The 12,988-nt window shown below is 43.7% G+C and overlaps 1 protein-coding gene across 3 annotated transcripts in view; it reads left to right on the forward strand.

The window, feature by feature from the left end:
- Positions 1–4,138: 4,138 nt before the first annotated feature.
- The window catches only part of DENND3 (DENN domain containing 3), a 48,168-nt gene continuing 39,318 nt past the window's right edge, over positions 4,139–12,988 (forward strand). For 2 of the 3 annotated variants that reach the window (XR_012087017.2, XM_072999396.2), the window contains exons 1-4: positions 4,139–4,861; positions 10,696–10,975; positions 11,806–11,921; positions 12,625–12,764. Coding sequence is in view for 1 of the 3 variants with exons in the window: in XM_072999396.2 (XP_072855497.2) it covers positions 4,778–4,861; positions 10,696–10,975; positions 11,806–11,921; positions 12,625–12,764 (620 nt within the window). In the remaining 2 variants the exon portion in view is untranslated. Of the gene's footprint in view, positions 4,862–10,695; positions 10,976–11,805; positions 11,922–12,624; positions 12,765–12,988 lie in introns of those variants that run through there. The other variant, XM_020804549.3, reaches the window with a different exon arrangement.

A 12,988-nucleotide genomic window follows, 5' to 3' on the forward strand; every position in this document is an offset into this window, starting at 1 on the left:
CTGGCAGCAGAAAACCTGCAAGCTCAGAAGGTCAGACAGAAAACATGGTATGACCACAAAGCTAGAGAGAGGCACTTTGACCCAGGGGAGGAAGTGCTTTGGCTTAGGCCCTGCAGAGAGAATAAACTGCAGCTCAAATGGGCAGGACCATATAGGGTCATTTCCAAGATGTCAGACCTGAACTACCTAATAGAGCAGGAGGAGAACCAAGCAAGGAGGGTGGTTCATGTGAATGCCCTAAAACCCTACTACAGAGGGGAACAGAGGGTTTTATTCGCGATAAAAGCAGCTGAGAGTGAGGAGGCGGAATTACCCTTCTGGGAGGGTAGAGGGGAAGTAAAATACAACCCAGAGGAGGTAAAGATCAGTCCTGCACTCACCCAAGACCAGCAGCAAGAACTAAAGATGCTGCTTAGTAAATATCAGCAGGTGTTTTCCAACAAGCCGGGGATAGTGAAGGGAGTGATGCATCGGATCCACACAGGGGATGCACCCCCGCAGGCAGTATCCCCATACCGAGTAACGGGACCCTATAGGGACAAGGTGCGGAAGGAGCTGGACGAAATGCTGAGGGAGAACCTAATCGTCCCCTCTTCTAGTCCTTGGTCCTCTCCGATAGTCCTTGTGGACAAGCCTGATGGGAGCATTAGGTTTTGTGTCGATTACAGGAAATTAAACCGTGTAACCACTCCTGATGCCTACCCAATGCCCAGGCTAGACAACCTGATTGAAACCATAGGGGGTTGTCGGTTCATCTCATCATTGGACCTGGTAAAGGGATATTGGCAATTAAGAATTGATCCCAGGGATCAAGAAAAGACTGCCTTTTGCAGCCCTTTTGGTCTCTATGAGTTTCGAGTCCTGAGCTTTGGTCTCAGAAATGCACCAGCCACATACCAGAGGCTGATGGACCAGACCTTGGCAGGGCTCAGTGACTTTACAGTGGCCTACATTGACGACATAGGGATCTTCAGTAATACCTGGGAAGATCACCTAATACACCTGGAGTTAGTGCTGCAGAGGTTAAGTGCAGCAGGGCTAACAGTAAAGGCCAGCAAGTGTCAGCTGGGTAGCCCAGAAATAAAATACTTGGGTCACATGGTAGGGGGAGGAATGATAAAACCCCTGGAGGCCAAAATAGAAGCAGTTCGTGATTGGCCTAGACCCAACACCAAGAAAAAGGTCAAATCATTTCTTGGGTTGGTGGGCTACTACAGAAAGTTCATCCCGAGGTTTAGCGAGATTGTGGCTCCGCTGACCGATCTGACGAGGAAGAAGGCTGATGACCGCATCCCGTGGACCAGCGACTGTGAGGAGGCGTTCCAGAGGTTGAAGGAGGCGTTAATCAACTATCCAGTCCTGCGTGCTCCAGACTTCGACCGGGAGTTCATCATCTACACCGATGCGTCTAACAGCGGGGTAGGAGCAGTTCTGTGCCAGGAGGATGAGAATGGTGACCAGCATCCAGTGTCCTACCTGAGTAGGAAACTTCAAAAAGGTGAGAGACATTTGGCAACCGTGGAGAAGGAGTGTTTGGCCATAGTCTACGCGATCCAGAAGGCCAAGCCTTACATCTGGGGAAGACATTTTATTCTGTGTACTGACCATTCACCATTGCAATGGTTAAAGACAATGAAAACCCACAATAGCAAACTTATGAGGTGGGCTTTAAACCTACAGGACTATGACTTTGAAGTGAAGGTGGTCAGAGGGTCAGTGAACTGTGTTGCTGACGCCTTATCAAGAAGACCTGAAGAATGAAGACGGCGAAAGAACATGGACTATGTGTATATAATGCTGATAAAAAGTAAAATGTACCTGGTTTTGAATTTGGTTTGTATTAATAAAGGTAAATTGATGTACTGTATATGGTAAAATGTTTAAATGCATATTTGCTATGGTTAACTTGGAGTGTAAGTATGAGTAAGTATAATATGGTATGTATAACTGTTGTTGTGTATTTTATACAGGTTGTTTTTTGGTGAAAAGCACTTTTAGCTTTCCCCCTACAAAACAACTTTTAAAGAGGGGAGGTGTTACATACAGCACTAATGTTACCTGTCTGTCATGGGTTTGGAGGGAAAGTTCCATCCTATGGAGAGTGGAAGGCGGGACATCAGGAGGAGGGGCTGTACTGTATAAATATGTGATGCCTGGGTGGTGAGAACACACACTGATGAGAAGCTAAGCAGACGAAGCAGCAGCTGGGAAGAAGGAGTTGGTGTGGGAGTCTGTGTGTCAGACAGGGTACTACTGTGTGTCAGAGTACCAACCTGATAGGTTCAGGTGTCTGTTGGTCAGCCAGAACTGATAGGTTCAGGGTCTGTGCTTTAAGTTAAGGTTCTAGGTGAACCAAACTGTGTGTATGTATGAGTGAAACTAAGCCACGTTACTTTATCTGATTCACCTGATTGTTTTATTTTCCCTGTGTGTATTTAAAATAAACCTTATTCTTTTTATTGTTTAAAAATCCATCCCTGGTCTGTGTGACTTCTTAAAGGGAATGGTTGGTGGCAGCTTAGTGTAACTGTGTGACATATCCCAGTAGGTCTGGGTTTGTCACAGCAACCAACATGAATTTGACCCAACTCTGGGAGGCAGTAGAAGATAGGAGGGCCTGGCATGCTCTGGTCCATGGGGTCACAAAAAGTCAGGACACAACTGAGCGACTAAACAACAAAAACCAAAGGAACAATATATGGTTGAGAATACTGTATATTGGAGCAGGGGCAGGCTTGGTCAGGTACAATGGTGTCCATAATAGCGGCAATGTAGTTATGGGCTGTACTTCTAGGAAGCAGACCAAGCCCTAGAAAACTGCCTGTTCTTGCATTTGCAAACACTTGGCTTCATATTAACAAGAAGGGGGAGGAGGGGGGGGGCGAGAAAGATAATTCCTCGTCCCACAGTCAGGAGTTGGATCTTCAACTCGCTGAAGTTGCAAAATTGAGAGCAAGCCCCACAGCAGCGCCTGGGGGATGATTTATTTTAAGCAACAGATGATGGCCAAAAAAAGGTTCTTCGGGAGAGGAGCATGCCAACTCTGCAGGGCTGGTGGGAAGAATGCTGGAAACAATGGGAACAGCTTTGAAAACACGGAACGGCTGTGCACGAGTCGCTGCCACCATTTCAATTAACATGAATGAAGAATAAATAGCTTCAGGGATCCTGCTTAACTTCCACATGATGCTGCACGGGTCAACCAAACTTCCCACCGCAACTGCCCGCCTTCCCAGGCCGATCAGCCTACTTTGCTGCTCTTCTTCAAGAGAAAGGCCGGGCAAGAACGCCCCCGCCCCGCCCGGGGAGTTCTCATTGGGCGTCGTCCCCGCCACTCCGTGACCCTGAGGCGAGTGAAGGGAGAGCCTATCCAATCAGAGAGGCGCTAGCGTTGGATGGACGCGCGGCAGCACGACTCCGGGATGGTTCGGGTCCTAAAGCCGCCCACCTCACACCAAGGGCGAGGTTCTGTGTGGGGCGGGGGGGCGACGGGCATGAGTGGCCCCTTGGGGTCCTCAGAAAAAGTGGGCGACTACGCTTCTGCCTGCCACTCTATCCCCCCCGAAGGGAAATTTTTTTTGGGGTGTCCCTCATTTTGTCCCCCCCAGACATAATGAGAGGCAGAGCCAGACCCCCCCACAAAAAAGAGGGGGGGTGTCGTCGTTTCCCCCTCAAGTGAAAGGGGGGGCCGTGACCCACCTTTGTGAGGAGCTTATTTGCAACCCCGTGTTGTGACTTATTTTGATGGGTGGGGAAAGATGTTTTTTATATATATACTTTTTGTGGGACAGGAGGTTCCCCCTCCTTTAAAAAGGGGGGGAGATTAGGGAGGGGCGGGGGGCTGCTGTGCTCCTGCCTCAGACCCATGGGGTGGGTGGGTGATGCTGCTCTTGCCCCCCCTTCCCTGGTGAGGAAGGGTCTCACCTCCTTGGAAAGGAGAGGTAAAGGATGTCCCCCCCCTTTCCCCAGTTTTTTTTCCAGTTTGCAAAGAAAGTGGGGCTGGGCTGGGGGGCTGGGGAGACGCCTTCTCCCCTGGCTGCCCAACGGGGTTGCCTTGGGGCCACCTTCTGGGCCAGGCCTCCTGCCCCACAGGTTTAGGGTCCCAGAGGCTTGTGTTTCCTGGAGATCTTGAGGGTTGTGAAGAGAGATATTGGGGGGGGGGGGAGCGAGGAGGGAGCCCACCCCCTAATGCTCCTTTTAGGATGGGGTGCTCTCTCCAGACCAAGTACAGTACACCCTTTTCTCCCTGGGGTCCCTGAGACTCATCAGCCCCATTTGCCCTTAATTTGGGAGCAAGGGAGACCAGGGACAAAATTCCCTCTTCGCCCTTTGTTTGTGAGCAGAGTCATTTTATTTAAAAAAAAAAGTTTCATACTGGAAGCTTTCTGACTCTCCCTTCATGTTGCCCACAAAAGCTTGATTTTTTTTTTTAGTGGCTCCAGGGAGGTTGCACCCCACTTCTTGCATTTTCTGAATTATCTTTGATATGTTTCTTTTTTTTTCCCCCTAGTAGGTTCCCCCAACTTTTATTAGCTCTGGAGGGGAGGAGAAAGACTTTCCGTTTAGGAAGCTCCTCCTTCCTGCATTGAGACAGACCTCCTTGTTTCTTCCTTCTAGGTAAGCCTCAGAGCAGCTGTCTTCATATCCTTTCTTCTTCCATTTTTAGAGGGGATGGCATAAGACCCGGCTCCCCTAAATAGATCGTCCTGTTTGGGAAGAGGACCCCGGGAGCCCTTCCTGCACCTCGTCTTCTCCTCTTGGCTTCTGTGATCTTGCTATGGGAGAGGTGCTGCCTTCTGCCGTCCTGGAACTCTGCGTCTTGGTTGGCGTCTCCCGAGAAAAGGCAAAAGAAGTTTACCAGGTAAACAGGGTGGATGGGTGAGATGATCCTCTCTCTCTCTCTCTCTCTCTCTCTCTTTTTTTTGCAGGGCTAGGGTTATTAACAATAGAAGACAAACAGGAAAAAGATAACTGAGAGGACCTGTTGGACAGATGTCCCCTAGTTTTCATTCATCCCCAGATCCGTTTGAACCATCGTAGCCACATTTTCCTGCAATCTGATTGTGTAGAGGTATTAATGTAGTGTTTCGCCCTGAGGCTGGAAAGGAAAACAAGACGCGCTTCCACATAATTTATTTATTATTTCATAATAAATTACAGGAGCTTAGAAAGCTCTCTTCTGTTTCAGTTTGTTCCTTCCCGTTTTATTTTATAAAGTTCAGCCTTGAAGGTTGTGAACGGTTTTAAGGGTTAATTGCCTTGTGTGTTGTGAGTGAGTTGTTCTTACAGAAAGAACAAGTTGTGAAATAAGAGAGGTGCCACTTCCTTGGAAGTGGGCACGTCACCAACTTGAAATATCTTACTCATCAAGCTGATATAATACATATTTTCCTATTTCCTGGGAAACTGTCTCCAGTGTGGGCACCTTGAGCAGAATCTGTGAATAACTATCTTCCTGTTCAGTTGCTTCAGTTTTCTGCAATCTCTGTGTAAATCCTTCTTTCTAAGGTTTGGAGTTTTGGGGGCGGGGGCGCTGCAGGAGAATGAACAGGAAATGTCTACAGAATAGATGTGACATTAATATTTTTTTCATGACTATTGTGTGTGCAGTGTCAAACTCCAGCACCAACAGGACTTAAACTAATAAACCACATTACTGTGGCAGTTTTGTATTACAAGTGACATATTGCAATAGTAGTGGGCAGAAACTCATATTCCCTTGACTGTGCATTAATTAAATAAACTGGACATAACTTAATGTACTTTGCTGATGTTATTTTGTTTTGCTAGCTACTCTTTAGACTTGTTCCATCCTTTTGATGGTTCTAGTAATGCTTTTCTTTTCTTTGTTATGTATTGAAAGTTCTGTACTGTTTTGTACTGAAAAGAGATACTCATTCACATCATAGAAAAATAATGAATAAATTAGTTGTTAGTAGACATATTGTTCTCTACATGCTTACACTATGTTCAGCTATGAATGAATCCAATATCATGCTGTGTTCATACACAAACGTATAGGTTGTAGCTGTGTGTAGCAGGTATGCTTTGAGTCATAGAATTCAGTTGTGGTTTAGAGGTTGTCATTTTGGAATAGGTTGGTATTCATTTGTTTATTTAAAATATTTTACACCACCTTTCTCCTTAAAAGGAGTCAAGGCAGCCTATGTGGAATAACATGGCAGAGTGGTATCCCCTTTCCCCAATGTACTGTACACTAGAAGTTTTGTACTGCAGTACCTATGAGTCCTAGTGAACACAGCCAGCTCTGAGAGATTATGGAGTTGAAGTATAATGCCATCCTTTTAGAAACACATTCTAACCTACCTTTCTAACTGGTTTCCTTTTTTTCAGTGAGATGTGCTTGCAAGCCATAACCTTTCAAATTAATGTGCTCATTTCACTTTCCATTTTCTTGTTTTGGTGGATGCGTCAGTGATGGAGAACATGTATTTGCTTATTTTTATACCTTATGTTTCTGTTAACAAAGGCACATAAGCCTGTAACCTTGCAGAGGGTTACAGATCTAATGCCTGAAGGACTGGATAAAACCTCTGCTCCAACCCTGAGAAGGCATTGTAGTCAGAGTAGATTATATGAGGCTAGATGCATAATTGTTGTAACCATGTATAATGCAACTTTCTGCATTTCTAAACAGATAAACATTTATATGTACAGTATTTAGATTTTTATCAAATGGCTGAAATCCAATTGAAAAATTACATGAGTGTCACTCCACTGGCGGAAATTTTGGTTGCAGATTCCAGCAAGTTTCTTTTGCTTAGAACTGCAGAGCTGGAAGGGACCCTCTGGATCACCAAGTCCCAACCTCTGGCTCCACAGCTGGAGACCTCAACCATTGAGCTATCCAACAGTTTTAAAGCTGGTGTGGGCAAACTTAAGTTCTCAACTTGTGGTTTTGCTGTTGGCATTTGAACCATTGGACTTAAGATGGCAGATGTGACAAGAACCAAAGAGCCCAAAACAACCCACAACAACCACGTGACAAGAACCCTCACCTAGTTTACCTGGTAACCTCAGAAATAAACTCATTGTCTGAAAGAAGGCAAGAGGACAGCCAGTCAAGAAGAGCCTGCAGGATATAAACATGGAGATCAGAAGGAGAGTTAAGAAGAAGAAGAAAAGAGTTAAATTATCTCCCAAGGAGGGAGGTGGGAAGTTAGGAGAGTGAGAATTGAGAGTTAAATTCTATCTAGAGGAGGGAAGTCATGTTTAGGACTGGGGGCTGTAACTTCGGACAATTGCTTTGTATCTGGAATGTTTGAGAGCTAGCATACAATGGAGTGTAACCTTAATTTGAACTTTGTTTAGTTTCACCAGTTGTTGTTATGTTTAAATAAAGATCATATTTTTATGTTTCAATCTTAAAACTGCTTTGGCGCCTATATTTTGGGCTTCACTGAAAGTAAGTGAAACTAAGGGCAGTTTAAAGGTGAGTCACCAGGTAGAGGTGGCCACAGCAGGGATAATAAGGCCAATAGATAGTATTGTAAGATCTTTGGCATTGTAAAATGTGAGGAAAAATGTTTCTTGTTGTGCATTTTGCATGGCTTATTATTATCAAGAAATGGAATGATTGACTGGTTTTCAAATTGTTTTCATTTTCAGAAGAATGTTCATAGCATATGTTTCAGCATTAAACATATCAGATATCCTAGTAGCCTGTGATATTCCCCCCAACAATGTTAAGGGCATAAAATAGTAATCAAGTAATTCCTGAACATGACTTTCTTGTTTGCTGTTAATCAGTATGATTAATTCCCCCCTCTGTTGATTTGTATTTCTGTAGCTATTTTCAACAGAGAATTATAAGTCTTCTTTTTGGGACACAGCTACATGAATTATTTTTCAAAATTTATGTTCTATTTTATGAAGCATATTTTGGGAAGTCAGAAAAGAAACACAAATTGTGATGAAATCAGTAAGAAAGCACTTTGTATTTGGAAAGAGGATAGAATGTTGGATTACACTCAGATTCAGGTATTCAGTCCAACCCGATGGTCCTGAGAAATGTATAAGCACTTAGTGAAATTGTGGGATTTAGTGCCAGAAAATGTAGTGATGCCTGTCAGCATGGATGGCTTTAAAAGGGTAAAAGGGTAAAGGTAAAGGTTCCCCTTGACAATTTTTGTCCAGTCGTGTCCGACTCTAGGGGGCGGCGCTCATCCCGCTCTTCAAGCCATAGAGCCAGCGTTTGTCCGAAGACAGTCTTTCCGTGGTCACATGGCCAGTGTGATTTAGACACGGAACGCTGTTTACCTTCCCACCGAGGTGGTCCCTATTTATCTACTCGCATTTGCACGCTTTCGAACCGCTAGGTTGGCGGGAGCTGGGACAAGCGACGGGCGCTCACTCCGTCACGTGGATTCGATCTTACGACTGCTGGTCTTCTGACCCTGCAGCACAGGCTTCTGCGGTTTAGCCCACAGCGCCACCACGTCCTTTAAAAGGGAGTTAGATACATTTCTGGATGTTGGGGCCACTGATGGCTACTAGTCAGAATATCTCTCTACTGTTTCTAGTATCAGAGATGGTGTGTTATTATAGGACACTTCCTGGGGTATCGATGTGGGAGAGGGCTCTTGCACACTAGTCCTGATGATGGATTCTCCATAGGCAGCTGGGTGACCCCTTAGAGAAATAGAACGTTGAACTGGTTTGACCTTTAGTCTGCCTCTACCCCAGCATGACTCTTCTTGTGCTCTTACACCTTTATGTTCTTAACCTGTCTTGTCTGTCTTTTCTCTCCATGTTCCATAGCAAAGTGACTTTGAACATGGGGATTCCATGTAGTTGATAACTCAGACCCATTGGGACACCAACTCTGTGCACATTAATCTAATGCCCCCTTAAAACAATCATAGCCAAGAAATATCACTGCATTTTGTGGCAATATTGTAAATAAATTGTGTGAAGAAGTTACTTAATTCTGTGGTGTGTTTTTTTTTTTTTAAAGGCAGACTGTAATCTGATGTGCCGACAGACTGTAGGAACACTAGTGGATGTGTGAACAGGTTGTAGGAGTATGTTGAAGGCAGATGAACTCTGAGTGAGCAGTCTAGTAGTTCGAGTTTTCATTAGGCGAAGGCGTCAAACTATGAGCAGAGTAGATCTGGACACACGTTTTTTTCTAGTGTTAAGGGAAATGAGTGCTAAATGCCTTGCATGTTAGAAGACTTCTATATTGATACAAGCAAGAGCTTCTGTGACTACCAGCAAATGAGACATGAAGTACAAGCTGTTCAGAGTTTATACTAGTCACATGTTGGAGGTCCAGATGTGACTGTAGAAAGTAAGTGTGGTGATAATTAGTCAGGAATATTCTCTTTAATGGTAAAATTCTTGTAGCCCTGTTTTCAGTGTCTGCTGTATTTTTCCTATAAAGAATTTGTGCTTATGATGATGACGTGAAAGCACTCTGACAAGGTCAACAGTTGTGAAACAAGTGGAGCTTCCTGTTACTTATAAAAAACACTGGTGCTAGAACAATTGCAACATGAAATAATAACAAAGGAGAAATTCTTCATGTAACAATAATGCAGGCCAGTTTCCTTCCTATCATGAGGAAAAATGTTTATTACTCTAGCCGTCTAGAGTGGTCCTCGTTTGACCAGATAGGCGGGATATAAATAAAATAAATAAAAAATAATAAAAAATAAATATTTTGTCTTGGCAGTTTTTTATTTGAACTGGCCTGTCAAGATCTAGTTTTAAATTTTGTACCATATAAAGGTAAAGGTTCCCCTTGACATTTAGTCCAGTCGTGTCCAACTCTAGGGGCGGTCCTCATCCCCGTCTCCAAGCCGTAGAGCCAGCGCTTGTCCATAGACCATTTCCATGGTCACGTTGCCAGCGTGACTAGACATGGAATGCCATTACCTTCCCACCAAGGTGGTACCTATTTATCTAGTCGCATTTTACATGCTTTCGAATGGCTAGGTTGGCAGGAGCTGGGACAAGTGGTGGGGGCTCACTCCTTGCAGCCCAGAGGCTTTGTGGTTTAACCCGCAGAGTTGTAAATCCCAGGACTGAAAACCTGAATTGGTTGAAAAGGAACAAATTGAATGTCACTGATAAACCAGTGATAATGCCTCCACAACGTCTGGACAGGTGTATTTTTGCAAATACCATGAAATAAATATTTTGGCAATTTTTTCGACTGTTACTAGGACCCATGTCTATTTCTGGATAATTTTTGAGGGCTTTTTTTCCAATTATGAAATTCTTCCCAGGGTGGAAGGAATGGAAAACTGGCAGAGAAAATATAAAGAAGACCAGAAATAACCCAGTGGACTTTTACTCCTTGTTAACTGCTCCTGGCTTTAATTTTAATCCATTAGACAGTGATTGGCTATGGTTAGAAAATTGATTCATATCTTTGTTTACTTGGAAGTAAATTCTATGTGCTTAGAATTTATTACCAGATTTATAGTTTGATTGGAATTCAGCATAAAATGTTCTATATGTAAAAAACTGAAGGTAACATCTAGATACAGGAAGTAATTGTGAATATTCAGCAATGTCGGTAACGTTCTTTCTAAAATTTAAATACTGTACTGACTGGCAAAGTATAGCATGAGATATAAATTGGTGCAGAATAATAATAAAATTGTTTACACATTATCTGTCATTTCGGGTACAAAATGTCGATTTAATTGTTTTAATTGTTCCTAGGTTGCTCGGAAGACAGACGCGAGAAGCGTTCCTCAGCTGGAACCAGAAGTTCTTTCTGTTTTTGTGCCTCCATTTATCAGCAAGGAGGAATTAAAAGCAACAAATATCAATAATAATGTTTTCAGAAAAACAAATCGCCGTTCCTTTCGAAGAAAGAAAGAGAAATCGAAGATTGAAAATACAAGGACTTCAAATGGAGCCCAGAATCCTCCTGAGACTGAAGATGTTACTGTCCCTAAGGATGTTGACCTTAATGGATTGCCACAGCTTTGTTTTCCAGGTTTTGTGTTCCCCCTTTATTTTAAAACTGTTTTGGGTTGTGTAATTCCGGGGTCCCCAACCCCCATTCCGCAGCCCGCTACCGGGCCATGACCTTGGCAGGACCAGGCTGTAAAGACAGATCTCCCACCCCCTGCACGCACGCCACGTCCCCCGCGCACGCACCCCGCATACATGTATGGACTCACACGTGCCCTACTCATGCATGCACGGCCGCATGCACATCCCCATACATGCAAAATTCTGTAACAGGAGGTGGTCGTAACTCGAATTGGTCGCATGTCAAGATGTTCATAGGGACGTAGTGGCACTGCAGATTAAACAGCAGCAGCCTCTGTGCTGGAAGGTCAGAAGACTTGCAGTCGTAAGATCGAATCCATGCGATGGAGTGAGCCCCCGTCACTTGTCCCAGCTACTGCCAACCTAGCAGTTCGAAAACATGTAAAAATTTGAGTTGATAAATAAGTACTACCTTGGTGGGAAGGTAACAGCATTCCGTGTCTAGTCACGCTGGCCACGTGACCACGGAAACTGTCTTTGGACAAGCACTGGCTGTATGGCTTGGAAAAAAGGATGAGAACTGCGCCCTAGAGTCGGATATGACTGGACTAAATGTCAAGGGGAATCCTTACCTTTACCTTTACCAAGAAGTGTATAAGTTGAGGCACCACTTTACTCAAAATTGTCACAGGCTTTGAGAGCTTGATTTTGTCAGCTCTCCTGATTTTCTTCATAGGTTAGTTTTCAGGATGTATAAATACATATGTGTCCTATAATGGGAGTTGCCACCTTCTATTAGCAATATGTCGTGCAATGTTTGTTTTGATGCAGGAGGATTTTACATAACGTCTGAATCTAGGGAGGACCAATTTCATTTTCTTGTTTTCACTGATGTCTGTGGTAACAGAACATACGGCGTTGTTGCACATTATTACCAGCCTATGCAGGTATGTTTTCCCCTGCTCTACTCCTGAAGCTAATTTCAGTGTAAAGTAGTTTATTGATAAATTTTAACTAATTGCTGTAATTTTCTAGGATCTGTATTTTTGTTATGGTTTTCAGTTTCAAAGCCTACCACTCTGAAGAAGAAGATGAAATAGCTAGAGCAACTGCTGAGAACAGTGTCTCTTGTCAACACAGAGAACCTGTTCTTAACCTGAGGAAACGTACCGTGTTTCCCTGAAAATAGCACAGGGTCTTATGTTAATTTTTGCTCCCAAAAACGCATTAGGGCTTATTTTCAGGGGATGTTTTATTTTTTTCATGTACAACTATCTACATTTATTCAAATACAGTCCTGTCATCTTCATCTGGTTGCTGCACAGGGGTGGATGGTGAGGTTTCACTTAACTGGGGCTTATTTTTGGGGGTAGGGCTTACATGACGAGCATCCTGAAAAATCCTACTGGGGCTTATTTTCAGGTTAGGTCTTATTTTCGGGAAAACAGGGTACTCCCGTTAACCAAAGATCTGAAAGACTGCTATTGTTGTTCACTGCTTACTGTGTACAGTTGTGCATCTAAAATTGATCATAGGTGTTTCCTAAAGGACAATTTTAAACTTTGTATTCTGTAAATGTATTACAATTTCTGTGTTTCCTCACTGGTAATTCTTGGCAAGTAATTGAAGCAATATGCTGTTTTCTTGCAGGATGGGCACATCACTTCCAATGGGCAGGTCCATTGGGAAGCTGTGCAGACGCTTAGAGCCACTCCATATTTCGTACCATTTGCTGTCTGTGTCATATCCAGATATCCTTACTATAGTGCTCTCAAAGATTGTCTGTCTTGGTAAGAACTGTAGTTTATGCTACATAGGGTTCGTCTAGCTTGTGTTTGTCTAGCTTTTGTGTGTGCGTGCAATTGTAGGAACTCTCTGCATATGTGGTCGTATATAATATAGCAGAAGTTTGTACTGACATTTATAATGTTTGGAGGCAGAGGAAACAAAATCATCCTCAGATGTTATGTAGATAATGCTGCGGGTATTTACTGCAGATTGTTTCTAAATCTGG

Source organism: Pogona vitticeps, chromosome 4, assembly GCF_051106095.1.
Source record: "Pogona vitticeps strain Pit_001003342236 chromosome 4, PviZW2.1, whole genome shotgun sequence".
NCBI classification, from domain to species: domain Eukaryota; kingdom Metazoa; phylum Chordata; class Lepidosauria; order Squamata; family Agamidae; genus Pogona; species Pogona vitticeps.